The sequence below is a fragment of the Bacillus rossius genome, chromosome 3 (assembly GCF_032445375.1).
Source record: "Bacillus rossius redtenbacheri isolate Brsri chromosome 3, Brsri_v3, whole genome shotgun sequence".
Lineage (NCBI taxonomy): Eukaryota > Metazoa > Arthropoda > Insecta > Phasmatodea > Bacillidae > Bacillus > Bacillus rossius.
Genome location: NC_086332.1, coordinates 16019969 through 16047761, shown reverse-complemented (window position 1 = coordinate 16047761; position 27793 = coordinate 16019969). Strand labels below are relative to the sequence as shown.

Below are 27793 nucleotides of genomic sequence, written 5' to 3'. Positions count from 1 at the left end.
GGTTGTGTAAATGAGATATAAAAATAAATTGAGGGGAGCTAAATTTGCAGAATAAATAAACTAGTCAATAAGTACTCTTTTATTTATTTAGATATGTTTTTATAACAAAAGTACCAAATGTGAGAAAAATTCTCACACGTGACCAATGACAGGTTAATTTATTGTAGTAAATTAAGTCCCTTAAAATGTTAATGGTAACCTTCCAGATATGATGCATGCATAGAATATGCTGTAGAGATTTATTAATATGAATGACGAGAGTAAAAGTAAAAACTTAAAAATGCGTCAAGTTATTTTTCCGAATGTGATGACTGCATCTGTTCTTAAAATGTCCCGGGAATACGTCTATCCTATGATGATTCAGTACGGGTAGCCCCCCAATGAACACGCAGCCATTGTCACGTCAGCCAATGACACGCTTGAGCGGTTTGCGCCTGCGCAGAGTGTTCTTGTAACTTGCAAGAAACGGCCATGTTGTGAAGGTTCCATCATGGCGTTTGGCGAGGGCAGGAGCGTACGCGGTGGTGCGAAGAAGATGTCTCAGTGAGATGAGTGTAGTCTAATTTTCAGTCAGTGTGTGGTGAGTAGTGTAAGCAAGACGTTAGAATTATTTCAAAATGGCTCAAGAACTACGCCTTCACAGTCCGGCAGGTGCAGAGCCAGTAATGTATACATGGCCGCTTACCTCAGGAACGGGCGCTGTGAGTATAGCTTGTGATTTTGATTACGTTTTGTTGTATGTTTTCAAGATATAGTATTTAGGCCTGCTTGTGCCTTGTCTCTTAGCAAATGTATTTTTAACTGTCTTGTGTATAGCGAAACAAAGTTTTATCATATTTTTATGTTTTTTTTTTCTTAAATAGAAGGTACCTACTGTCTGCCGTCAATCAACACTTTTTATTAGCAAACAGCAAAGCCTAGCGGACAGGTTTTTGGGCCATGTGATGGAATCCATCAAGTAGAAAAAGCGCTTATTCCGCGCGTTGCTGTTGCCTGGTGAAATGTTTACTTTTGCCACAACAATGCAATTTTCGCAATTATTATGGTATATTGGAATCTAGAAGGAAGCACCCAGCAGCATAAAAGTAGGTCAGGATAAAATAAACAACCGCTAGAGAAGGGTTAGGTCAGCATAGTTACCTGAAGTATTGCACGTCACACGTATACCGTACGTTTTACCGTTATTCCTTGCATTGTCTCTGGCTTCTGTGGTTGAAAACCAAAATTTCTGATTACATTTTGAATTTATTTTTACTTAAGTAATTTTACTACGTAACACAAACAGCTAACCTTTGAAGAGTATTTATGCTGTGTTTGTCAACATTTTTGCAATTCTCTACATTAATGTATCCTCTTGTGTTGCAGCGACCAAGTGTATATTTAGTTTTTTTTTATTGTATTCTTAAGATTCTTATTTTATATATAATTTTACTTAAATATATTTCCTAAGTTATACAAAAAATTAATTAATATTATAAGCTTCCGTGTTCTTAATTCACCACTCGTTTATAGTGATTGTAGCTGGTAAGCAATTTCCACACATAAATAACAGTGAAAAGATACACTGAATACACTGAACTGCATATATTAATTGATTATAATGCAAATGACAACCTAGAAGACATGACTACATAACAAGCTGGACAACCACCCAGGGCCGTTTATTACTGATACATATGTATCAAAATTTCTTGAAATATCAAAACCATCATTGAAATTCAAGGTCCAAGTTGGCTTAATTTTTTTTTTTTTTTTTTAGTTCAGGGAATTAAAGTATGGCCACACTTCAAAATATTAGAGCCTTGCAGAAATGAATGTCAAGGGCCGCCACTGCTCCTGCTCCCCTCATCTATTTATTCCGTCAGTGTTCAGTTATAATCTCATCACTTCTCACTGTCTCCCAATGACCTTGACTGTGAGCCCATTGTTTCATTCATTATTCCGTATGCACTCTGATATTCTAATAAATTGGTAACCCAAACATTTTGTGTTGTTCTTACCTTGCTTTGATAAGTTTAATGTAAGTTACCCAGTTAACCGTACCTACTGTCACTGTGTTTTAAAAGGATGTTACGATTTCTAAGCAGGTTTTTCATGTTATGCGGATATGGCTCATTAAAACTTTAACCCTTGTTACTTACTACAGTTAAATAAAAAAACCATTGCTTTAAATTGCCACCTTCGTTCGTAATTGCACAATATTTTCAGTTTTTTATGGTTAAACATTTATATCTGCCAGGTTAGTAAATTTTTCCAAACTACAATGTATTACAAGAACTCATTACGAAATGATGATAAAATTAATTCTTTCTACAGTTCAGGTCATGCATATACCTAGGCCTACTTAATGATGGCCACAATATCACATACATTGTGCTGATCATCAAAGAAAGTTTTTTTTTCTGGTTTTTTATTTCTGCAAATTCACTACCTATATCTCTTGCTTTAAAAACTAAAATTTTAGTCTTTCTTTCTTTAATGTACCCATTATAATGTATGCTCTTAAGATTATTTTATAGAAAAGATTTTCATGTTACACTCTCAAAATACAGAATGTTTATGGGCTTACGAAAGAAAATAACAGACTAGCTTGCGCTTTAATTTGATGTGATCGGTTTTTTTTTTAACGTACTACTGGATCAATTTATATGATATACTATCATAATTTTTTTCTATATACCTACATTGTAGAAGTTTTAAATAACAGCTCAGTAATAGGCCTCATTTAGGTAGGTTTTGTTTCATTTTATTTGTTTTCCTTAGCCAGTAGTACTTTTAACTTTTATAATGATGATCCCAAAAACAAATGTCAGTGCTGTTTGTCATAGCTTGTTAAGTTTTTGGTTATAAATCCCATTACTTGGTGCAACTGGTAACACAGCTTTTTGCAAACCAAAATTATTTAATGGATGCCATATTTTTAATGTTTTTTCCAATACAAATTTCTGTCCAGCACGGTTGGGTGGTTTAAACCACAATTGTTTAAACAAGTAGTTTTTATAAAAATAAATATATTTAATGATGTTTCTGATTCCACTCTAATAACAATAGTTTGCTCATTAATGTTTCTTGTGATTTATGGGAACAAATAATCATAATTATTCTAATCAAGATCTTTCATTTATTTTTTTATGAATAAATTGTAAATTATCACCAGCTAAATACTCCCCTAAAGTTAAATTATTAGTAAATTGTATTTAAAAGTGTAAAAATTAGGAAATAAATATTTAAAATTTCCTATTCTGTGTGAAATACTCGACCATACTATAAATCTCTAATCTCTGGGAAACATCTGTTCTATGGAGAATACTCTTCCTGTGGGGGAAATACTTTTTCTGTGGTTGAGTCCCTGTTAGATGTGCAAATTTGCTGAACTTCAGTTCTTTGATGTTAAATTTTTTTTGGTTCAACATAAGTGGCAGAAAGAAGGTTGTTGTATGGCTTTTGTTTGAACATGCTAAGAACCAAAATTACTAATGTATAAAAAAAAACCTGGTTTAAACCAAAACAACCTGGTGCTTTCCAACCCTGCTGTCCAGCTTTTTGAGTATAGCATAATCTGTTTTGCATTTTATCCCAAATCTATGTCTGTTTTGAATTGGTTCTTTATATGATCGTGATATCTTTGTGAGAATAATTGTATAACCACCATGTACAAATTGTATCCTTAGCTCGGTAGCATTCGTGTGTGTGTGTGTGTGTATGCTTTCATGGGATGGTAATTATCTAAGAGAGGATCATCCAAAAAAATGTTTAAAGAAAACAAATGCTGCATGCTTTTTGGTCTGACATCTTAGAATTCTTTAAAAAGGACATTTTAATAGTTCAAGTAGTTTAACATTTTTGGTTAGGGTAGCTACTTATAAAATACATTAATTTATGTAAATGATCAGTTATGTGGTTAGGTTGTGTTAACTAAACTAAAAACTGTAAAACAGTATGAATTGTTAGTTAGGTTTGGTAAGCTACGTTATATATTATCTTGTTTTTACATAATAAACATGTGTTAATTTAGCTAATACAAAAATAACTTTCTTTTTTGCGAGATTTAAAAACATGTATGAAAATCTTACCTCAGAAACCTATAAAAATGAAACAAAACAATCATCAGTATTACAAAATAAGAGACTTAAAATATCTCACCTTCGCAAAGACTTTCTCCCATTATTATTTCAAATGGCATGTGAATGTCTTGTTTAGAGTATTCAACATGGTGACAATCATATATCCTTCCATTAACATGTTACTGAAAAATAATTCTTTCTCAGATAATGACATAGTACAATTAATTATAACTTTGCAGTTTTATAGAAGAATAGATAAAAATGTAGAAAATTTCAATTTTGGATTTTTATTTTTCTAATGTACTCTTACTACCTAGATAGTATGCATTTTACACAGTGCTTAGACATATAGTAAGTTCCAAGAAATCATTATTGGGAAAAGTTCCTTGTCATGTATCCAAGTTTAGCTCTTGTTCCTGATGGCATGATCGTTTATATATTGAGCCTGTGGTACATTATGCTTGGTGTTTTAATTTACAGTGTGTGCACATTATGGAAAGTCAGGGAAGCTGGAATTAGTAAGGGAAATGTTATTACAGATTTGTGTGGACACCCTGATTAAGTACCTAAAAATATCTTGACCAAACGGTTTGACCATAAGAATATAAACAATTAATGTCAGGTCTTGTAGAATATTTTCTTTTGTGTTCTACTTACGATCATAATTCCTTGCTGTGTTACAATTTTTTGTCATGTCCGGAATCATTCAACATAATTAGAATAGCAAGCAACATGTCCACAGGGTCAATATTTATAGGATTATGCAATCAGGATCAAGGAATAAATTTGAATGCATGTATGGAACTTTTACCACATATTTGCTTGCATCAGATAATGGATTTGTTGTTTCAGAAATTATTTCCTTTTGCTTTTAATATGAGTTATATTTTTCATATGAATTTACAAATTTGCATATTATATGGAGGAAATTTATTAAATAGGTTGTTTAGTGTATATTCTTTAAAGGCCAAGCTTGCTAGTATGCTGCAAATAAGTGTAACACATAGTGAGAGAGTGCCAAGAAAGCTGAATTAATTTTTTCTATAAGGTATACAAGTTATATTCATCGTTTTCCTGGGATCTATTGCCCACTGAAAAATTAATAATAGTAAGGAATTTATGTCTTTCCAGTACACATTGCATTAAAACTTGGGCATACAGTGTGTCATATTGCTTTGCATTCTTCCTTTTTACTCTTAATCACTGTCAGAAATCTCTTATTGTCTGCTGTTTGCAGTCTAGGGACAGCCGCTATGAGTTATATCATAAGTTTTATTTTTGTTATCAAATTGTTTGACCCCACTAATGGACAGTATTGCAAAATATTTCTGAAATAAGAGTTAATGTGCATACAAGTGTGTATCTGAGTCATTGTAGAGGTATGTAAGTTTGCTAAAATATATGTGATGCAACATTTACAAACAAATATTTACTGTACTATAATATAGGTTCATGGGGTTTGTGGTAATATAAACTCAATCTTAAAAAGGACATTTTTATGATGGAATACCGGTAAACATGATAAAGAAAGCAATATTCTAAGACTGAATATGAGCTATATTCTCTATATTTTGTGTATTTTTCACTAGAATAAGTGCTTACTTACCTACATAATTCATGGATATTTCTCATCCAATGAAAAAGTTTTCTATTGTATGATATTAAATAATTTCCCAGAGCAGAGACTTTTCCATGAGAAAAAAACAACTGTATTTATAGTACTTATGGTTGTGAAAAATGCTGTTGTATTTAAAACTTTACTGTCTTTACCTAACCAGCAGTTCACTCTAATTCAAAGTATTTTAATATGTAGTTACTTACTGAATCGTGTAAAACCATTTTACAGTATTTTAAATGTAGCTAACCTAACAGTTCAAATTGTAAACTATAAAATATTACAAGGCTTTTTTTTTTTTAAATCATCAAATATTTATAAGTGCACATAATCCAGAAAATTTATGTTGCATATAATTTATGACACCACATAGTACTTAATAAACTTAGTAAGTAGTTTATATGAAATATCACTCAGAAGTAGCTATATTATTTGTGCAGTTGAATGTTGGAGAAACTATCAGAGAAGATTAGTATGATTTTATATATTTCATGTCATCTTCAGTTCTGATATCCCATTCATGTTTAATAGGGAAGAGATGGTAGTGTTTTTCTTCATTTAAGAATGCCAGGCTGGTGTTCCAGTTTGTTTTGAATTGATGATTGGCTTTTCGAGTTTTTAGTTTATGCTTTGATCATCATCAAACAGCATGAAATGTTGCCCAGCAACTGCAAAGTACAAGTTGAGTGAAAGAGTGGAACAATAACCATAAATAATAACAATGCTGTAATTTATGTAACTGTTTGATCCTAAACATATTTAATTAAAAACATAATACTTTACAAACAGTCAGGTACAGAAAACTTATTAATGTATTGTAGGTAACATGAAAATGTTAAATTGTTGATAGTAATAATAAATTATAATATTTCAGTTTTCATAAAGGTAGATATTAACATGGCAGTTGAGTAAACTTCGACATTGGCAAAATGCTAACTATAAAAAAAATGTCATAAATTTGGTTGACAAAGTTAGGTAACATGATATCTTTATGTATAAAAAGTATAGATTGAAATGTGGTCTGAGATCATTGCTAGGTATTTTGTATAAGTGCTGTGTAAAACCCCTCTTACAAGGAACCTGCTAAAATATTTTTGAGGCGTCATGGTTTAAAATTTTTGTATCAGTATCACGTGAGATAGTGTTCTCATTTTTGCATCCCTATTTGCTTATGTGTGGAGTTTTTTTTACGAGAAAATAATTTTGGGGCAAATGGGTATACCCGATTAGTTGTAATACCCATGGTTTTTTTGGTCGCGGACTTCAATTATTGTGTAGAAGGGTACATATTTGCAACCAAAATTTGGTGGCAACCGGTCAGTTAGAAATAATGGCTTTTTGGTGCCACAGATCTTTAAAGTTATTCTGAGCTTTTTAGTGCTTTGAAGTTTTGGCAGTCGTGACTGCGTCAGTTTATGTAGTGTTTTTTTTTTCCTGGTCCCCTCTTTTTTAAATGATTCACGCGGTGCTGAAGGTAACTGACCTTGAAACAAACCCGTTCCTCCCTCTGCCTCTTCATTCTTCCATTCTGTCATCTCTCTCTCTCTGTCTTGTTCCAAGAGCATTAAACTCTTAGCCGCTGAAACCCGTCACAACCGGAATCCGGCGCGCTCATGGCTCTGCCTTTGCGCTTCATCTCGGTTAGAACGGTCGAACATGCAGTTTATCCCGTGTTCGTGTATCTGAGCCTTTTTTCATTATCATGGGCATTTCTCGAGCATTGCGGTAGATATTTTAGAGAGTTATAGCGCATTTCATCTAGCATTCACACTTTTTCCCCTTCATTATTGCTGTGTTTGAGTTGAACTGTGTGAAGTTCATGTGTACCAGCGTCAAGAAGTCATTGCGAAAATTTTCTGATCGACTGGAATGCATTATTTATATGTTGCGTTAACGGCGTGGACAAATTTGTTCATAGGAAAATCTTAACGCGTTAGTATTTTCTTTTAACTGCTTTAGATCTTTCGAAAGATTGTTGTACATTTAATCATCCATCCCATGATTCCAAGTGTAAATTAAAAAGTAATAATTGCAATTCAGTGGTCCAAATACTTGAACGCAGCAAATGGCGAAAAATCTTTTGTTATGAGAAATACCAGCCGACAGGCTATTTTGTCAATTAGTGCGTATATAACCGTAGAAAGTCATGGTGCTTTGTGTTCAAACCTGAAATTTGAATGCGATACTCGAATTTTGCAAACGATGCATCGTCGTCGGCCTTCCTTTAGGTTTCAACTTCTAGAGGAAAAATACGCGAGAACTTGGAACAGTCAGGCTTGGGTAGTCACTGCGCGGCGTCTCAGAACCGTTTCTTCATCCGGTGTGACGTCACGCTACCTTGGACCGCTGGTCCTCATCCCCCCCCCCACCCCCCTTCTCTACGGTCTCTCTCTTCACGCTGACCCCGACACTTGACCCGCGAGAGGTTCATCGTGACGTCACGCTTCCGCTCTGCCAGCTGTTCTCCGAGTCCGCGTTTGAGCGATATTGTTCATTTTTACATGGGACTTCCGTGCTGGTTTTGCGATAATTGCTCGGCGCAGCACTTTATGGTGATATAATAGACTATATTTTAACTTGCTGGTGGAGCTGCGGATCTTCGACGTTGTAACAGTAGGGTGAACTGTAGCATCTCATATAACACCAGTGGCGTAGCCAGGATTTGTGTATGGGGGGTGTTAATAAGAAGCATGGGGGTCCCCCCCCGTATTAAAGCGGGGGGTCCGGGGGTTCTCCCCCGGGAAAATTTTGATTTTAAGGTGTAAAATAGTGCTATTTTAGCAGTTTTCGGTACTTAAATTTAAATATTATAATGGTAAAAAATTTATTAATTTTAATATGAAATTTGTTTGAGTGATGAATAAGAAATTAATTAAAGATTCGGTGCTAAGGGGGGGGGGGTTTGAACCCCTAAACCCCCCCCCCCCTGGTTACGCCCCTGTATAACACGAAAGGGAGATGAATTCGTGACCTCCCTTAGAGGCTTTTTGCCCCTGCTGGAATATTAGATAACCACCATACCGTACTGCTTGAATTGTTATCCCGGTGCATGTGTTTATTTTATTTTTAAATTTCATACAGACGGAACATAAATAAGAGATGATGAAAATTTGCTTTGGCTGATTTCGGTTAATCACGAAAAATGAAAAGAATTTCCGGACTGGGATTCGAACCCATGTTAAGCCTTGATCATTTTAAGTTTTGTATTCACGAGTCCTTCTGTTATGTTTGATGGGTGATACACCATACGTGACATACTATACTAAAATGATATGCCTAAGCTGAAAATACGTGTAATAATAGCATTTCAGATGCATGTTTATCATAAGTATTCTTTGTCCGTAGTGTTTAAATGGTCAGATCATTTGCCTCTCACCAAGTCGATCCAGGTTCGATTCCCAGCAGGGTGAGAGCCAGTGGATTTATTCTATCTACTCTCGTTAACCCATCCATTCATTCCATCAATGCCGCGTCGTATTTAATGACCTCGATGTAAAATAGTCTGACCTCCGAAATATATCTCCAGTTTCAGTAGTTGATGAGTTTTTCAGGCTCGATTCTGACATGTCGTACTGTAAAGAACACATGCGAGGTGTGGCAGCTGTTTTTGCCACATCTCCAGGGTTGCTAGGAACAGGCCTGTCTTTCAGGGTAACCTGTCAGGTGTGGCACCAGGGGCGTGTCGTGACGCTGATGATCCGCAGACCATCATCAGTGTATTCATATGCACGCGCTCACCCTAAGGTGTAGGCTTGTTTCATGGATGTTATTGGATGGTATGGAATTGGCTGTCATGAGCACGTGCTGATTCATATGACACGATTGATGATTTTAACGGTTTGGGTTGTTTTTTTTTCAGGATCGTCATGACGGTGCTGTGGAAATAGTCGACACTATTCGGTAAGTGAACCAAGAATTTGTTTCAGAGAATATATTAGTGCTAATTATTACATTTTTATCCGTTTGGGGTATTGACTCTCTATTTGGCAAGAGGACGTGTTTTTACTCCTACCTGAGCACACATACCGAAGTAACCACGTGATTTAAAAAAATTGGTCAAGATGTGATGTTTACGAAATCATTTAATAATACGCTCAAGGTGGATGAATAGTTCTGGGATTTTTAGGAAGGGGAAAAGGCTAAAACACGTGTTTTCATAAAAAAAAATATACATGAAACGCCGGGTAGAGATTGATTCTTGAAAGCACCCAAGGGACTTTCACATTTATCTTTATTTCTCCGCCGTCTAATGTTATGATTACAGCTGAGAAAACATAACTCGTTCTCTGCACGACGAGAAGACTGCGCGTCCGTTTAGAGTCGTGCGCTTAGATGAGATACCGCTTTAGAAAAACACCAGCGAGAGTCGCATATCCCGCCTCACTAACACGAGCACACCCTGACTAGGCAGGCCCCTCAAGTCAGGCATCGTCTGACAGAAAGAGCTTACCCACGTGGTCTTAGTAGTATGTCAGAAGTAACAGTTTTTTTTTTCTGTATAACATTGAATTTAAATATAAATAATAGTAATGTTACTATATCTGTAGGGAAAAGGAGTACAAGTCAAAACGTGGCCTATACTCTTTCCCTCGCAGCCTAGAATGCTGGAACTATTCCTTACTCTCACTTTTAAACTGTAACTTCTCCCGGCCCTCGACGTGTATGATACTTTTATTTAACCATCCCCATTTTTTTATATGCACCTTAGCACGATGCATTTGGTGCGCCGAGTATTGTCGACTGATGATTCACCTGGAATTTTATGATAACCTATACTCCCCAGTTGGTAGTTCAGGTTCGAACTCCAGCTGCTCCGATCGATCGATTACTTCGATGCAGTCGGAAACTTCGAGCTAAGCGCCATCCGTTTTACACCTGCTTCTTGAGGGATTTCTCAAGACTCTTAGATTGTATCTTGGTTTGGGTGTTGGAAATATGAACAGTAACGTCATATTTCGCTTTCAACCTCCCCTCCCCCCTCGCAACCATGTCTCTGGCACTTATTGTCATGCTTTATTGGCGTATAATACCTAACCCCAATCTGACCTAATGTTTTTAAGTGTAGGTTCTGTGATTGTTCTAAACTCTATGTAGTCATGCTGTTCCGTATAATATCGTATGGTTTTTATCATACATCAGATTAAGTATACCAACAAAACGCTCTGGTCTCTCCTGCTTTACGCCTTCTTGTTTAGTATTAACTCTCGCAAAAGCGCGTAAATAATTAGGCACTTGCTTTCTTGATTTATTCGTTCGCTACTATATAAAGAAAGCAATACTCTATCAAAGTTGAGGCAAGGCCAAGCGTGGATCCGAGCGAAATTAGGGCAAACACGGGAACTTACGTGGCGGCATAGCTCTTCCACATGTGAAGCGCCTTAACTGGGTCAGCGGGCCGACGCGACCTTGAGCAGTCCTTCCCAATGAAGTCGCACAGCCGTTCTCACTGGAGTACATGCAGCGTGTTTGTTTTGAGCAACGTAATACCTACCAATTTCATTTGCATGGAGATATTTGCTAGCTCAGCATATTTTTACGATTCTATACCGATCCTATCGATGTGAGTAGAATTATATAGTGTATGCCTATTAAATTATTTATCGTCTTTATTGGTGGCGAAGTTAAGGCGATACGCCTTTTCTTACACTTAACCACATGGAACATTTCTCATATTTCGTATAGTTCACGTTTTAGTGGTGCTAAATTCTTCTCCCTCCTCTCCTTCCTTTTTCCACCAGATCCTTTTTTCTCTTGGATTTTGCTACTGACATAAGGGTGAGAATTAACAAGCAGTACTTATTATCGCTTGCAAATTTATCACGAAAGATAACTATGAACTTTTTAGGAAGGAGGGGGTCAGTTTCAAACATTTTCATCCTTGGCATTTGTTCATAAGTACATAAAGTGTGGACCCTTGATTACTCTCCGAATTGAGCGATCTGTAGCAAATTTGATCATTTGAATCGTAGTTATGAAACTTTTTAGGTCTTTAGGGCTTTTGTTTGCATTGCATGCTTGACTCTTTTTTTTTGTAGCGTTTCTTTTAAAATGTTCATTTAACAAGCCTGCAGTCGTGTGTCCTCACTGCAGCATCACCTCGAAGTTGTTGAAATATGAGTCGTGTGGTTATTATTGAAGGGCAGAAGTGTTCATGTATGCCATATGGTCGCACTCCTTGCTGTATTTATAGCTGTAGGTGGCGGAAGTGACCTAGAAGCCCTTTTAATCTCTTGAGAGGCGCTAAACCTCGCCTGGCGCTAAGTGTCTCGGAGGAGACTCGTTAGCACGATGTCAAGGACTTCCTGTTGGCCGAGTGAGTTCTGCTAATCACCGACCGGGTTTCGCAATGCTGTAGTCGTGCCCTATATGCCTATATAATTGTAGGCAGTGCCTGCTGCCTGACTATTTAATTCAAGGGAGTTCACGTTAGGTTGTCTTTTTTTTTTTTTTAATTTATTTCCCTTTCGTTTTGAAACTTTGACTATGATTCACTATATTAAACATGAAATTTAGCACTTATAAAAGCCAGCTTGGGTGTGAGTGCATCTAGTTACCTTAAACTACGTGCTGTAGTTTGCCTAATCCAACATTTAAAAAAATTAAATTGTTACAAATAAGTAAAGAATTAGTTAAGATAAAGAATAACATTGATTCAGAAACAATATATAAAAAAATTCTAATACGTAAAAGAAAAAGTACAAGTATATAAGTTAACGGCAGATTGTAAAACCTTATTTAAATATTAAAGGAATATTTTCATCTGTCTAATTACTATCGTTAATCGTTTTCTTTGGTCGGAATTTATACGTCGACGTATGGAAACGTTTATATTGTTACGACCTATGTGGGGAGAACTGGAATCGTAAGGGATAGCCCAATTAAGTTTTATTGTAGTTTTATTTATTACTAGTATTTACATTAATAATAAATAATTTTACTTAAATACTGTCGGACCACCAATCACTGACACTTAAAAATGTTTATTCGCAAGTGTTTCAAGTTCCACAGTTCGCAATCCTCACTGGAGTTAGGCTGAACAGTGAGTGGTTCGCCCCTTACCTCGCGCCTGTCCACACAGTCTCGTGCCACTCAGTTGCACCCTCTTGATCCTGTCGCTTTGCGTCGCGCCACTCTCGGGCGGGGGGGGGGGGTGTTCGTCTCTCGTCCTTTTTCGCCGATGTCGCACTTCCCTTCACTTGTGGAACTCTTTCGGAACTCCCTCGGAGGACGGCGTCGCTGCTTATATACTCGTGGCGCTCTTTCCGAAACGACGAGAGCAGCTTTGACGAGTTGCGTCATCCCGGGCCGACCCGACGCCTGAAACATCGAAAATGGTGACGTTTATACACGCCACTCAGCGCGGTGGCCCGCGGAATTCCCATGACCTCTCAGCGATAGATAACAGCGCCGAGGAAGGACTCTGCTAGAGGAGAGGAGGGGAGTAGCGACGACCCTTGTAATCCGTCTAGGCACGCGTGGCATGTCTTACGTCAGTGTACGGCACGTGACGTGGCGAGTGATGCTAGTGGCCTGGCATGTCTTACGTCAGTGGACGACACGTTGACAGGGCGCGTGACCCCAGTGGCAGTGCAGGGCCGCCAGCCAGCTCCGAACCTGGCGCTTGTCGCGGTCCTGTCTGCGTTCGTAACAATATGGTAGTAGTTGTCCTCCTCACTGGAAAAAAAAAAAAATCCTTAGTCGAGTTTGTATTTCTACAAGATGTAATGTCAATCAAAATGTAGTTTTGCAAATGTCTTGAGCCGTTAAAAGGTAGTGGTTGATTGTTGGTAAGTTGCTTATTCATCCCACGTGAATCAGACTTCATACAATGATTTAAATGTTACACTACCTGTTCAGTGAGTAATTACTTACCCCAGTTTACACCTTGTCATCGGATGTATTCCCCCCCCCCCCCCCCCGAATTGTTCTCATTTCCAAGTTCGTTTCATAGTATGCATGTTGCTGAAAAATGGTAGGTCAAACATTTTCGATAGTTTTTGGCAATAGTTTGTGTTGGACCAGTTTACCTTTCTTTTGTCACGGGGAGCTGCTCATTTAACTGTAAATTTATGAAGATGCGTTTTTGAGTATTTGAATTGAGTTGTGTTTCGCACACAGAAATAATAGCATGATAATAGTTTACATGTTTCGGGCTTTGCTACCCTAGTTACATTTTACATTGCGTGCCACTTGCGATACACTCCAGGAGGTGATTGTGCACGTCTTTTAAATTTTGATATTGCGGGGGGGTGGGGGGTGGTAATCACATGACAGGTTTTTCATAGTTTTGTTTACACATGATTAAATTTTCTTTTCTCTTTTGAAAGGTTATCGGTCATTCTTTTTCACGTATGAATACTTCAGTGACGATTATTCGCTATCAAGTCGCCAGAGAGATAACTTTATGGCTAATATCAATAAAAGCTGATAATGGGTACACGGGACTTCATCAACAAAATGGCTTCTGTCGGTGTAGTGGTGTCGGTATTTGTACACTCCACTTTGGATACGAACAGTCTTGTGTGATAGCGTGCACATGCGCAAAAGTAATCGCTTACGACTCACTTCAACCGAGGCATCAGTCTTAGGCCAGCCACCATAAGGTGTGCGGACGACTGGAGGTTTGTCTGTTCGTGTAATTCCGGAGGACGCGGGTAATAGTCTTCAGGCAGGATCACAACTAAAACTGAACACGGTGACAACGCAGTCCGCGAAGCGTCGCACGTTGTCTCGCCCAGAGCGGTTGATCTATTTTTCTGTAATTTTGCCCTCGTTAGTCTATTTTATTCGATCATTTGTTTTCGGTGTTAGTGCTTGATTCATTCAACGGAATTCAGTTTTATTGTATTGTAGCAAATTTGGTCTTGTTTTCAGAGTTGTGTCCTTATTTTTGTATATTTTATTTGCCGGTGTCTGTTCTGCAACTGAGCGGTGCACGTTTCCATGACTTCTCACCAGTTGACTAAACCCGCGGGCATCGCAACCAGAGTTGTGGGAGCGCGCGCCCCGCCTGGGCCGACTGGGGCAGCCAGTGCTCCGCGCGCTCTTGTGTCGCCGACCCAGCTGAGGCGGCCTTGGCTCGGGTCACCCACCCCGGCCGTCCGAACCTGCCTCCGTCCGTCTCGCGCCCGCCAGGGGCCACTCTCCGCGTTACATACAGTCCGTGCTTCTGGCGCGGTGTCGCCCCTCAGCCCTTAGTTCGCGGTTTTCTTTCTGAAGCTCTGCATTTCGCCTCGCAAGAAACAAACTAGCTACGTTAATTTATGATTTTGAAATGTTAATTAGTTCCATTAGTCTGCTTTTTTTTTTTTTTTTTTTTTACTTCTGTGTGCAATATATTCATGTGCCGGATTATTTTCGAGAACACGCGAACGTTACTTTTTCACTCGTAAGCACGTATGAATAATTGTATGCCGTGTGGACGGGATATTTCAGTGGGTAGTGGCGGGCCCCGGCGGGGCAGCCAGGTGAAGGCTAGGGTCGCCGGCCACGTGATGGGAAGGGAGTCCGTCGTCGTCATAAAGAGGTGCTGCCCCCCGGAGGCAGCTGTGCGGACAGCTGCCGAGCCGGCGGTTCGCTCCGGACGCGTACCGTCTGATGTCCCGACACGTGGCCCGTTCCGCCTGTACCTGTGTACCCATTGATTACATGAGAGAATAGAGTGGCAGGACATCCATATGGAATATTTTTGTCCAGTCGACGATACCAGAAGCGTTAAGGGACCCGCCTCGTCAGGGGTGTATGTGTGTTAGTGAGGCGGGATTATAAGCGCGACGCTCGCTGGTGCTTCCAGCGCGGTATCGCCTCTAAGCGCAAGTCTCTGAACTGGCGCGCATTCGTATCGTCGTCACAGGATAACTGTGAAATTTGAGCGGTGACCGTAACATTATATGGCGGAGAAATGAAGATAAAGGTGTTATGCAAGCCCCTTAAGTGCTTTCAAGAATCTGTACTGATTGTTTTATGCCTAAAAATTATTCTGGAAACATGCGTTTTAGGCATTTTAACGCTTCTAAAAATACAGTTTAAAAACTTAATCCGAAATTAAAAGTACTTTTCGGTCCTCAGCGAACTCTTAAATGATATTCGTAAATAGGCCCCACTCGGATATCTTGAGTAGTTTTGAAATCGCGTTGTTTTTCCTGAAGCTCTGCACACCGTATGTGTGCCCAGGTAGGCGGGGCCCTTAACGCCCGTAAGCAGTGCCAGCACTAGGAATAATTAACTAACATCAACTCACCAAAGTACAACTTTGAGAGTTAGTGTGATAGGTCAGGATCGCCTTTTACTGACGCATGTTCTCGCTATCGTCTTAGGCCCTCCTCACACGGGGATACTGAAGTTGCTTAGATACCGCGAGACTCGGCGACCGAGCGACTCGTCATGTAGATAGGCATGGCGTCACTCAGACGGCGATACTGGAGTGGCGGAGACTGGAAGTCGTAAGCAACGTAAATCCCGGCGACTCAGCATGCTGGTCTCCACGCTACTCCAGTAGCCTACGCGGCGCGATACTGTATTGTAGCGAACAATGGGCGAGCAGGCGTTTAATATCAAATTTGTAAACGAAGTTGAGAAACACCCAGAACTCTATAACTACAAGTTGAAAGGGTATTCAAAAAAGGATGTGACTGACAAAGCATGGAATGATGTCGCAAAAGAAGTGCAACTCACAGGTAAGTTGACAATATCTTAAACAACAATAATTAGATATAAAATATCTATCATAATAAACTAACTTGTGAAAAACCAAAATGTATATGTAAACAGCATGTTTTATATTTAGTATCTCACAAATACATTATTAGTAAAAGAAATATAGTTTTTATACAATGGTTATTCGTCCTTCGAAGAAATACCTTATTCTAAAACGTTTGTAACGTATAAAAATTACTTACTATTGATATCTTTTCTTGGTTCCCAAGGGAATTACGCATGGTTTTTACGAACTTCGATAAAACTTACCACATGTTCAAAGTTGTTGTCATACTCACAGTAACCTACAAAAACACATGAAATACTTTAATACCTAATTAGTTATTGTAACAGTATTTCCACTGCCATGGAACAGAAGCCCGGGGTGTTAGAAAATAGTTTGCCAAGTAATTCCGCACTTCATGAGCAGTAGACCGATCATGTAACGTTAGGTCTTCTAGTGGCTGTGGATTGATGTTGGGCGTTTCTGAGTTGCCAAATGGTTCACCAGCAAAATATTTAATACCTTCACTTTTCCGAATGAAGTTGTGAAGAATGCAGACAGATTTTATTACATCAACCACTCTTTCCGTAGTTCGGCAGCGAATAGCAGTGTTCAACACTTGGAACTTTTCTGCCATCATTCCGAAAGCGCACTCCACTGTTTTCCGTCCTCTGCTCAATCTGTAATTGAATATTATTTTAACATCATCAAGTGTTCTCTGAGGGTAAGGACGCAGCAAATATTGTGACAATGGAAAGGCCTCATCTCCAACAAAGTAAAAAGGAAAGTCAATCTCATTGTCGTCATCTGGTAATCGTGAAGGCGGTGGTATGTCTAGTCCTCCATTTGCAATCCAGTGTTTGACAGCTGATGCGCGAAACACTCCTCCATCGCTGTTTCTACCTGCATAGCCAGTTTCAATAAGAGTGAAGAAACCATCTGCATCACTGCTAGCCAGCAGCACTATTGAGTGATACATTTTGTAATTAAAGTTACTTGAGCCAGTTCCAGGTAATTTTTCTATTCGAATATGCTTACCGTCCAATGAACCCAAGCAATTGGGTAAATTCCACAGTGAATAGAAACGCTGTGCTATCATTCTCCACTTTTCTTCTCCTGGGACAGGCATGTAGGACTCTTTCAACGATTCCCAAATTAATTTGGTAGTTTCTCGTATGATGTTGATAACTGTGCTTTCTCCTCTAGCAAAGTACATCGACAGCGATACAAATGTACCTCCTGTTGCCAAATACCTGCAACAAAGTTAAATTAAATTTTACTTCATAATACATTCCCCATGTACCATTTATATATTTTTTCTTCAAATAATAAACATATGTTGTATATATCTGGATTATACTTAATACTACTTCACTTTTGTATTTGTTTTTTGTTTACTGTAAATTAGTTAGGAATTCATCCATTGCAACGATTTATATTTATGTGAACAATGTTGTTTGTTTTCAGTTAACGAATGCAAAGAAAAATGGAAAAATCTCCGTTCAGTTTTTGTCCGTCACATAAAGCCACCTCCAAGTGGTTCAAGTTCCAAAAATAAGAAACCATATCATCTATCGGAGGCAATGAAATTTACCCTACCATTCATAAAAACGCTTGGTACACCATCGGGGAATTTGCCAGAAGTCATCAATGAACAAAACCTGGAACACAGTTCATCTGACCCAACACAAAATACGGAAGACGTTGCGGCTGAAGAGGAGGAATATATCTCAGATAACGCAATACTAACTACAACACCACAACTTTCCCTTCCTTCACCTATGCTGCCAAATACTGACTTCTCGCAAGAACATGCTCATCATTCCCAACAAATGACTCATGATCCCTTTTCCAACCCAAAAGATAATTTATCAAAGCGTAAAAAGCAAACAGTGACGGAAGTGGACAAGTCCTTTATGGAATACATGAATGCAAAGAAAAGGAAACTTGAATCGAATTCAAACGATGATAGGCAAGTAAAAAAGTCGTTTCTTCTAAGCCTTTTACCAGAAATCGAACCTTTGACAGATGCACAAATGAAATCATTCCGACGTAGGGTTCTGCAGCTTATTGATGACATCACGAATCCAAAAGACATGCACCAACACGTACCAGCTTACCAACAGACCCCAACTTACTCCTACAGTGTTTCCACGCATTCATCGTTGGCTACAGATAATGCTTCAATTTGTTCGTCGCCTGGAAATCAAACTATTCCACAGAAAGTACAAGATACTGAAACGCAACAGTATTTTGAAGTCATCCAAGAGACTTTACAATATGAGCAGGAACATAATGTGATGTGATGTTTTGTTGGGTGTGTAAACATATAACTTTGGTGTACGTGTTTTTATCTCTATTATGTTGTTTATTTTTGTGTTTACAGTCATGATTTGAATGTTTGTGTAATGGGTATTCTTTAAATAGTTTATATATATACATTTTTTCTTTTGCAGTACATTATTTGAATGTGTATTTCTTAGGTATATTTGAATTAAACATTGGAATGAATTTATGCATAAGATATGTTTATACTTTCACCTTTCAGTTGACTGGAATACTTGGGTATAAATAACTTTAGATTATTTAACCTGTTAACGTTAAAGTGCACATTCTTAAGATCCATACAACAGCCATTTTCCACAGATAAAATAAGTAATTGCGGCCTCAAGTTAAAATGCATACATTGTTTTTATTCGCCAAGCATCAGTATATACGTTAAAATACTTGGAAAGAAATAGATTTGTGTTGAAGGGAAACATTTAGAAGTGCCTTAACAAAAATTCGTAATAATTTGTATTTCTTAACTTACTTACCTCAAAGTTATCAGCAATCGTTCACCGGGGCTCACGCATTCCCTCATAGTGGTATCCCTATAATACATCGCAGGTGTAACAATTTCCGTTAACATTTGGTAAGTCTCCTTCGTCATTCTGTAGAAAGCGATGAATTTTGAGTCTGTCTCTTGCAATTCTTTGGCCGCGACAAATAATCTACAATTAATGTTCCTTTCTATATATGGATGAACCCACAATCTTTTCCTACTTCGTTTTCTATAATGTTGATAATATTGGATAACAATATCACTATCGTCACTGCTGTTATCACTGGACATTACATACAATATATAGGCACTTCACGGTTCCACAAGATACTCGGGCTGTACTCACGATGCATTTTTTCCTCCCAGTCTCTGATATTTTAGTAGCGTCGTGTGAAGATAACGGGCGACTAGAGTCACCCAGTCACACAGTTGCCTAGTCTCCAGGCTACCAGCGATCGTTTTGTAGGCAACTTCAGTATCCCCGTGTGAGGAGGGCCTTACTTTCGGCCGAGACACGCACTCCACTGGCGCCGGAATTGTGGCCTCCATCCCAGACGCCAAAGAATCATTCCTCAGTAATACGAACAACAGTCTCGGGATGCTTGCAAAGGAACGTGTTCGTTAGTTAGTGTTCTCAACTGCTGACAGTAAAGAAAAATGCGGGCTTGTTCGCTTACACGTAAGGCGGAGTGTCGTAACTATATTCTTTAACGTAGCAGTTGAGTGGTGTTTGAACAAAGGTGTTGTGTAACGGGATACGACCTCCGTGTGTATTTCCGCTTATTGTGTTCTATTGCAGTGCATGTCATCAGATTCCATATTTAATTTGTATATGCTTATAGGTAAACGGACGCGCTGAAAGTTACAGTAAATAATCACTTTTTTTATTTTATTTTGTGTGTTAATTCAAACATTAGAAACAAAATTCTTGCAGCCGTCCAGTCGTTGACGGTGGAGGCCCCCAGTCATATCATGGAGATATATAAATATTCACATAACGTTTAGTCACGGCAATTAATTTGGCTCTAGCCCCGCAGCAAAACGTTAATTTTATAATAATACCTATATTGTCTATTTAGAATTTTTTATTATTAATAATTGACGTCGAACATTTTTTTGTTGCCGGTTTTAAACACGTTTGTAAAACTAGTTCTATCGTGTCTTTGTCCTCACTCGGCTGTATTTGAAGTGTGGAGAACAAGAACAGCCTATAGTTATGTTTCATGTATTGAAGCCAAAAACAGAATATTCTGCATGCATATTTTAATGTTATTTCGGTTATGAGTGAAGTTATTCTCACTCAGTTGCTATTAACGGACGTAAGTATGTTCCATTCAACAGTACATATCAGCAACGAAACTTATATACACACACGTGTGTGTGTGTATAGTAATAACATGTATGAATTTGTAATTGTCAGTCTTTCTTATACATGAATTTGTAAGACGAACATTGAAATTTTATGACGATACTCACTTTGTGTGCCGAAGGAACTTTACACATGGGAGATTCGCAAAGCGGTTTCTTTCGCTAGCAGTTGCGACATTGCCTACGTCATTCCTGAGCGAAAGGGAGCGTATGAAAATCACACTGTTGACGATCTTGCACAAACCGTACTAATCCAATTCCTGCGGCTAAGTTGACACGATTTTCAAAAACATTCTTAATGTTTTATCGTAGTCATTGAGACGAGAATTAATCTGTTATCAATGGTAGTGGCTTTACATGAACTGTGGGCAGGGACGTTTTATAAAGTTATTTACAAGTGCCAGTTTAAGGTGAACAGTATACAATCTAATAAAAAAAATTGGAATTTTAATTTAATTTCGTTAACTTGCTTCACCTTTATATAACTTAAACGAACGTTCCGAAATGGTTTTATCAACTTACATCTGTTTTCATTGTAAGCAAGAGTTCACATCCTAGTGGTTCTTTAAACGAGTATGGTGGAGTGAAACGTCTTTTGTTGCCATGAAAACAGTGCAGACTTAACTATTTTCAGAACCGTCAAGTAATGAATTGTTCCTGGGATAAATTATCGTAGAGGGAATAAAAGCGTAAGTATTTTTAATCTTGCCCGGGAGCAGCAGATTGCCTGTTCTCACCTGTCAAGGCAAAAGTCGTGTCGGTCATTGTGTTCTTGAAGAGCGTTCGAAATTTAACAAGTGGGTGGCTTCAGCCGATATAAATTTCCAATGGTTCTGCAGCTTATTTCTTCGTCTTTTAACTTTTCCCCTCCGTGGTATAGGTTTTTTTTTTAATTTATTAACAGTTTTTTATGACGAAGTTATGGCTTGCCTTTAGCTTTTGATTTTTGACGTGATAACGTCTTGTAAGTCGATAAACACCGGCTGCACTCTCGGAAAAGCATGACTCATAGTCTACGTTCCGCCTGAGCCGAGCGTGCCAAGAACCGGCCAACCACCGTGCGAGAAAATCTTCCATAATATCAAACAGAAGAAGGGGTCTTTTTTTAACTAATTGTTCGTGATTATATTTGAAACAAATTATTTAAATTTGCAAAAAAACTGTAAATAATATTTGAAAATTAAAAAAGTATTCTTCAATTTTTTCATCAATGTTTTCGTATGACGTTATCACGTATAGTCATCGTCCGTAACCCGACTTCACAGACAACCCCCCTTGAATGTGCGCGCGTGGGGCAGCCCCTAGCAGTTGGCAGGCTCTGCGGCGGTGCGGTAGGCGGCCCGCGCGCAGCCCGAAGCTGTGCCAGCTGTGATGTAACGGCCACCGGCGTCCGTCCCTGCGGGAACCTGTTTGAACCTGTTTGTCTTGTTCGTCCCTCTCGCTCGCGCGCTCCTCTTCGGCGCCTTTTTCGCATCCGGTCCCCGCCGGCTACCGCAACCAATTACTGCATGGCTTGATGTCAGCTTTTGGACATACGCAATTGCTAAGCACATGCATGTCTGTAGAAGAAAACTACAAAAAACACAAATTAAGCAAAAAATTGCTGTTGTCAACAGGATATAAACATCACATAATATTCCATAATAGGAATATGGTCAACAATCAAAGGAAAACAAAGAAAAAAAGAAAAAATGGATTAAGAGAACGACAAACCCCCCATAATGATGACAGCACAAAAATATTGAACCCAAAAAAATTCAGCACAACAGTAGAGACGAGACAAAAACACGACAAAACGAGAAGACGAAACAAACACAATAGTTTTCCAAAACAGAAGAGAACGAAAAAACCCCCACAAATGATGACAGCACAGAAATATTGAACCCAAAAACAATTACTGCATAATTTCTGCTGGAATGTTTTAGTTTGTTTCCATAGTTGGCCAAACTGTCTTTGAATCGTTTCACTATTTTTTTTAAATTCTACAATTTCAGTACTAAAAATTTGTTCACCTTCAGATTTAATCCATGTTCGCAGGCTTTCGCGGCCATTGTCTGAAGTAGCTTGGCTTCTGGGTTGTGTAGCCGCGTCCTTGGCGAATTATTCACCGGCGGTTTCCGTTGACGTTGCAGTCGCTGATGATGGCGGCTGCAAATGTCGACCGAAACGTCGGTGAATTATTCGCCATGGACCCGGCTACAACCCGGAAGCCAAGCTCCTTTTAAATTTGGTTAGACCATTTTTTTTATTGTTTTGGTTAATGTATTGTATGTCTTTTTGCGTCGTGTATAAATACCTTGAATTCGCTGAACCTGCAAAATATCTCATCTATGTCCTTAAATTTTAGAATAATGATTTTTTTAACATCGGGATTTGAGGGTATTTGCTTTAAAGTTTTAAATAACATTTTCAATAATGCTATTTTTTTTTGGGGGGGGGGGGGGGTGTTAAAGGTGTCGAGGTCGTGATTTTTCTCCCGTAACTAGGGGAGAAGCCGTAGTGACCTGACTGGCTCTCAAGCGAGGCAGAAATAGTAGGTACTCCGTCTATCATGTTATGTACACGTTTAACGTACAATAGTTACTTTTCGTTTACAGATTACACAATTTATTTGCTTAATTAAAAAAAAATCCCAAAGCTGTGCACAGATTGTAGTAGGCATTGCAGTCCCCGTTGTGCATTACTTGAGACTCGATATTCCTTAAGTAACTGGCTTAACACGCGCGTGTGTCTGTGTGTGACTGCATCTCTCGGTATGTTTTTGAAGCTGACGGTCACAATAACCAACTGGCGTTCCCTTCATTCAGCTTGTTTCAGTACAACATATGCAAGCGTCGTACACGTTATGATGTAGACACACAACGAGCCTATAGTTTCCCTTCCGCTGTCCTACTTCAGCCTTCGTGGCGCTGTGTTGATCAACATGTCAAGTTTGCATCTAGATTTTGTATTGCAAAGCATTAAGAGTGCAATATCAGTATAGTTTCCATTGTTTTTCTACGGGTATTCTGGTGTGATTGTGTTAACCTCAGTAGCTATTCCGATTGCGTTTATCACTCGTCTGGTTTTGCATTGGGTTGGCAAGGGGCAGGGGCGCAACAACAGGGGGGGGGCAAGGGTATTTTGCCCCCCCCCCCCCCCGTCTGAAACCTTGATGTGGGGGGGCAAACGGGGGCAAAGAAAGTGCTGTGTAATCAACTTTTAGATAATAAAACTGCCTAAATAGCACCATTTTCCACCTTGAAATACAAATTTTCCCGGGGGGAGGACCCCCGGACCCCCCCCCCCCCCCCCCGCTTCAATAGGGGGGATCGATGATTCTTTATAAAAAGGTATATTGGCCCCCCTTTGGAAATTTAGTTGTTGCGCCCCTGGCAAGGGGGGTTATGCTTTGTGCCTTCATTGGGAAGTAATCGTCCACGCCAGTATACCGAAGCGTTTATTCTCGCCTGCTTGGACCGCTGAACGCGCGGTTCTTGCTGGGCACGCCTCAGGCGCGTGACGCGGAAGTCCGCGACACGTGTCGGCTGCAGCTGCGGCTAATCTCGGTCGGGTGCCGGCTCGAGTTGGTCCGGGTAGGAAGCGGGGCTGTCCTCGCCAGACGGATCTGGGAGTTGCAGCGTCCAAGGAGACCCCCTCCCCTCTCCGTTGAACCGCAAGGCCCGGGGTCGCCGTCGCCGCCTCCTATTTTCGGTGGAATCCCAAGGTCGCGTGCTCGACCGCCCGGGCCGTCACAAAGAAGGCGTCATGCCGTGCGCAGTCGATGGCCCGCCTGGTTTTGTGTTGTCAACTATTTCGCGCAGAATATGTTGCTTCACATCTTGTCAAATTAATCACATAACTACATTTTTCAAAGCATTTTACCTCCAGTAGTTAGTTTTTTGGTCTGACCTTTCTCCCCCCCCCCCTCCCCCCCTCCGAATCGTTTTTTGACTATTTATTTTCTGGTCCATTCAAATAAGTTTTAGTTAAAGATTTCACGAATTCGTTTCTTTATAAAAGACGGTTTAACAATTCCGTACGGTTTTCTAAGACCAAGATATCAAGTCTGAACTTGATGCAACTAACCACTGACGTGTTTGTTACCACTGACGTGTTTGTTTCTTTTTCTGCGGTGTTTTCCTCCAAAGCGTGACCCAAGGTCTCTTCCCCCGCTGCAGTGGGGCGTGGTCCGTGGTCGACCTCCAATTCACGTCTGCGTCGGCGACGGATTTCCGCACGAAGGCTGCGGGCTGGGAATCCGGGTAGGCGTGCCGGCACCAGGACTCCACATGCCGCTCCCAACATTGGTCAAATGTTCTGGCGGATTTAACAAATGCACGTGCAGTGCGATCAGGACCGCTTTTTGAGAGGCCAGAAGGGCACTTTCCCCGGGCCTCTGAGAGTCTTTGAACCGCCCCTGAGTACATTATTTAGATGCAGTACTTATCGCCGGAGTTGTCGGAAATGCTTCCACACCTTCTGTTTGGGACTGTTACGTACCTGCTGGAGTATACACTCTAATGTCTGAGTTCTGTTATGGTTTTAGCTGTCGGTATTTTAAGAAATATATAATTTTTTTATTCTTTTTTTAGTATGCCATAATAACGACCTCAGGGAATTTGGCTTGAAATGACCTAAGACATCTGCTCTGCAATCTTATAACAAACATAATATAGCGGGAATGATCGCCCTAAAGGTTATGATTTTTCATTAAATTGTATGCTGTTGTGTTAGCGTCAATCGTCAAACTATCACACAAAAGTTATTCTCTTAGGAATTTTTGTCGATTCAATAGTAACTTATTGTCACCAGTGTCAAATAATGTTAAAAAAATAGTGGGCTATGGCACTGAAGTCATTTTTATAACCATTGGAGAGATGCTTTACGTTTCCATGAACGTACCTGGGTCCGATGCCCCAGTGACCCGCTTTCCGGATAGCAGGTAATGCGAGATCACTGATTTTCCCTCTTTATTTGTCTTCCTACTTGGGCTTTTCCGAGACGGCGGTTAAAGAGTGGCGCGTTGGTTTCCCCAGCCCGGGGTCGTGTCCGTGATTCCCGGAAGTGCAGGGCACTGTTCTTTGTTGTGGGACTGCACGGTATCTGCGCGGAAATCTCGTGTCGTCACAGAAGTGTATCATTCGGTGAAATCGAGCTGTGTGTGTTGGGTAGTGCAACTGCCCTAGAGATACGGAAACTAACAGGAAGATTGGAGAGGCAAGCCCATGTCCAGGCTGATGGTAGTTTTTTAATGGGGTACTTCCCGTTGCAGCCATTTGTTTTATGTTAAGAAAATAAACTTTTTACGTGGTTTAACCATCACAAAATTATGAATATATCTTCCATCCTTCGTTTTTTTGGTAAATAGCTGACATTTACTTCTTTTTTTGCATCGCACCAATAATGAGATTTTATTGTGTTACAAATCATACTCTTTGTAGTTTTAAATACCTTGTTTAAGGGCCTGTTCATGGTATATAGATTTAATTTATTCCATAAAATTGTCTTTTTTTATCTGCCAAAATCATCGCAATTTTGAATTTAAAATACACTTCTTTACCACCAAATCTTACTCCAAACTTCCGGAATTAAATATTTCAGTGGTCATCCTTGTTTTACAGTCAGTAAGACTAAATAATGGGACTACTTTCTGTTTTAGAAAAGGTGGAATATTTTGACAGGAGTTTCAAGGCACGTACTGACTTTTAAAACTGAATATTTTTATAAAATCAACAGAATAATTATTGATACAAATATGTAGCTAGTCTGGTGAAACATAAATGTGTGTTTTTGTCTATTGCATTTCAACGTTATGTACGCGGGATGACACGGGTTCGAATCCTGCGCAGCCAATTTGTTTTCTTTCTGCAAGAAGGCATTACGACTTGAAACTAGTGGTCCCCATATTATATTAGTTGAAACAAGTTGTTGGCTTTTGTCGATGTGCTATCTTCGAATTTTTAATTTTAATTTTGCTATTTCAGTTGTGAGTTATTTCTGCTAGTTACAGCCTGATATTCATTAACTGGCCGGTGTATGTAACCACGGGAGGAATTAACTTATCATTTCAATTTATTGATTGAAACTATCATAATTACATGAGTCTGCAGAAGTTTTAACTTCAAGTGCCCGGATTTTAAGTCCCGTGTCGTCCTACAGAGCTAAATTTTGTAGTTTTGAGTGGTGCGTAAGCCGAACTGTATGATGTGGCCAAAAAAAATACTGAGCCATCGAAGGTGGCTCTCGACAGGAATTGTTGGGGACGCACCACAACGCCGAAATGCCAAATTGACCACAACGCCGACAGCTAGAAAACTGCTGTGTACCACAACGCCGAAATACACTAACGCCGAAAATTGTCATTGCAGGACTGCCACAAAGGTTAGGCTAGGCTAGGCTAGGCTAGGTTAAGTTTGGTTGGGTTATATTACGCTAGGTAAGGTTAGGTTTGATTGTGGTATTTCGGCGTTAAGGTACATTTAAGAAACACACACAAATTTATTCAGTTGTTATTTCGGCGTTGTGGTACACAGCAGTTTTCTAGCTGTCGGCGTTGTGGTCAATTTTGACATTCGGCGTTGTGGTAATTTGGCGTTGTGGTACAGTCGGTGTTGTGGTCAATTTAGACATTTGGCGTTATGGTATTTCGGCGTTGTGGTAATGACCCGGAATTGTTTAGGTGTAAAGTAGTGTAAACTGCGAGAGCTGACCCATATCCGGCTGGTGCGTCGCGGGCGACCACGTGACCACGGGTGCCGGCATCGATCCGCCGGCGCGCGAGGGGATAAACGACCCCGACGCGCTATTTATAGGCCGGCCGCCCTCGCGCGCCCGCTGTTTATTTATACTGGTTTGCAGGCCGCGTGCCAGCCAAGGACACGTGGCAGGCTCGCCCGCCTTTTAAAAACATTTCGCGCCGCGCCATCTTGTCCGTTTTGCCGAGTTTCTGGCGCTGTCTTTTTGGTGACGACTTTTCCCTTTTCACGTTGTATTGTGATCAATTGATTGGCATTTTATAACCCAGTAACAAGATTGGGAAATCATTGCGGCCGCGCAGATTCGAACGAGCTGTCGAAATAAATTTACAGAAATGATCCTTATATAAAACTGCGTTGTAGTAATGGCAGGAACATTTAATAAACTAAATGGGGGACCTCTTTTTTTTTCTGGGTTTTTCTTACTGTAGTTTGGCTTTGTGTGTTAATTTTTTTTAGTTTGTTATTTTTTATTTATATATAAAT

The 27793-nt window shown here is 39.5% G+C and overlaps 2 protein-coding genes across 6 annotated transcripts in view; both read left to right on the top strand.

Annotated features, from left to right (window-relative positions):
• The first annotated feature begins 460 nt into the window (after nucleotides 1-460).
• LOC134530269 (histone-lysine N-methyltransferase, H3 lysine-79 specific) overlaps nucleotides 461-27793 on the top strand; it is a 141386-nt gene continuing 114053 nt past the window's right edge. For 3 of the 5 annotated variants that reach the window (XM_063364970.1, XM_063364972.1, XM_063364973.1), the window contains exons 1-2: nucleotides 483-701; nucleotides 9539-9579. In XM_063364970.1, the coding sequence (XP_063221040.1) occupies nucleotides 618-701; nucleotides 9539-9579 (125 nt within the window). In that variant the 5' untranslated portion in view covers nucleotides 483-617. Of the gene's footprint in view, nucleotides 702-9538; nucleotides 9580-27793 lie in introns of all 5 variants that reach the window. The other 2 variants (XM_063364969.1, XM_063364971.1) reach the window with 1 other exon arrangement.
• On the top strand, nucleotides 15973-19785 carry LOC134530271 (uncharacterized). Its single transcript, XM_063364974.1, has 2 exons — nucleotides 15973-16355; nucleotides 17846-19785. Exons 1-2 carry the CDS (start codon nucleotides 16211-16213, stop codon nucleotides 18682-18684), a joined length of 984 nt encoding a protein of 327 aa, XP_063221044.1. The 5' UTR covers nucleotides 15973-16210; the 3' UTR covers nucleotides 18685-19785.

Excerpts from the sequence above, each read along its gene's own strand:
- LOC134530271 (XM_063364974.1), top strand. The coding sequence starts at position 16,211 with ATGGGCGAGCAGGCGTTTAATATCAAATTTGTAAACGAAGTTGAGAAA. Across the intron at positions 16,356-17,845 it reads AAAAGAAGTGCAACTCACAG|TTAACGAATGCAAAGAAAAA; the intron begins GTAAGTTGACAA and ends GTTTGTTTTCAG.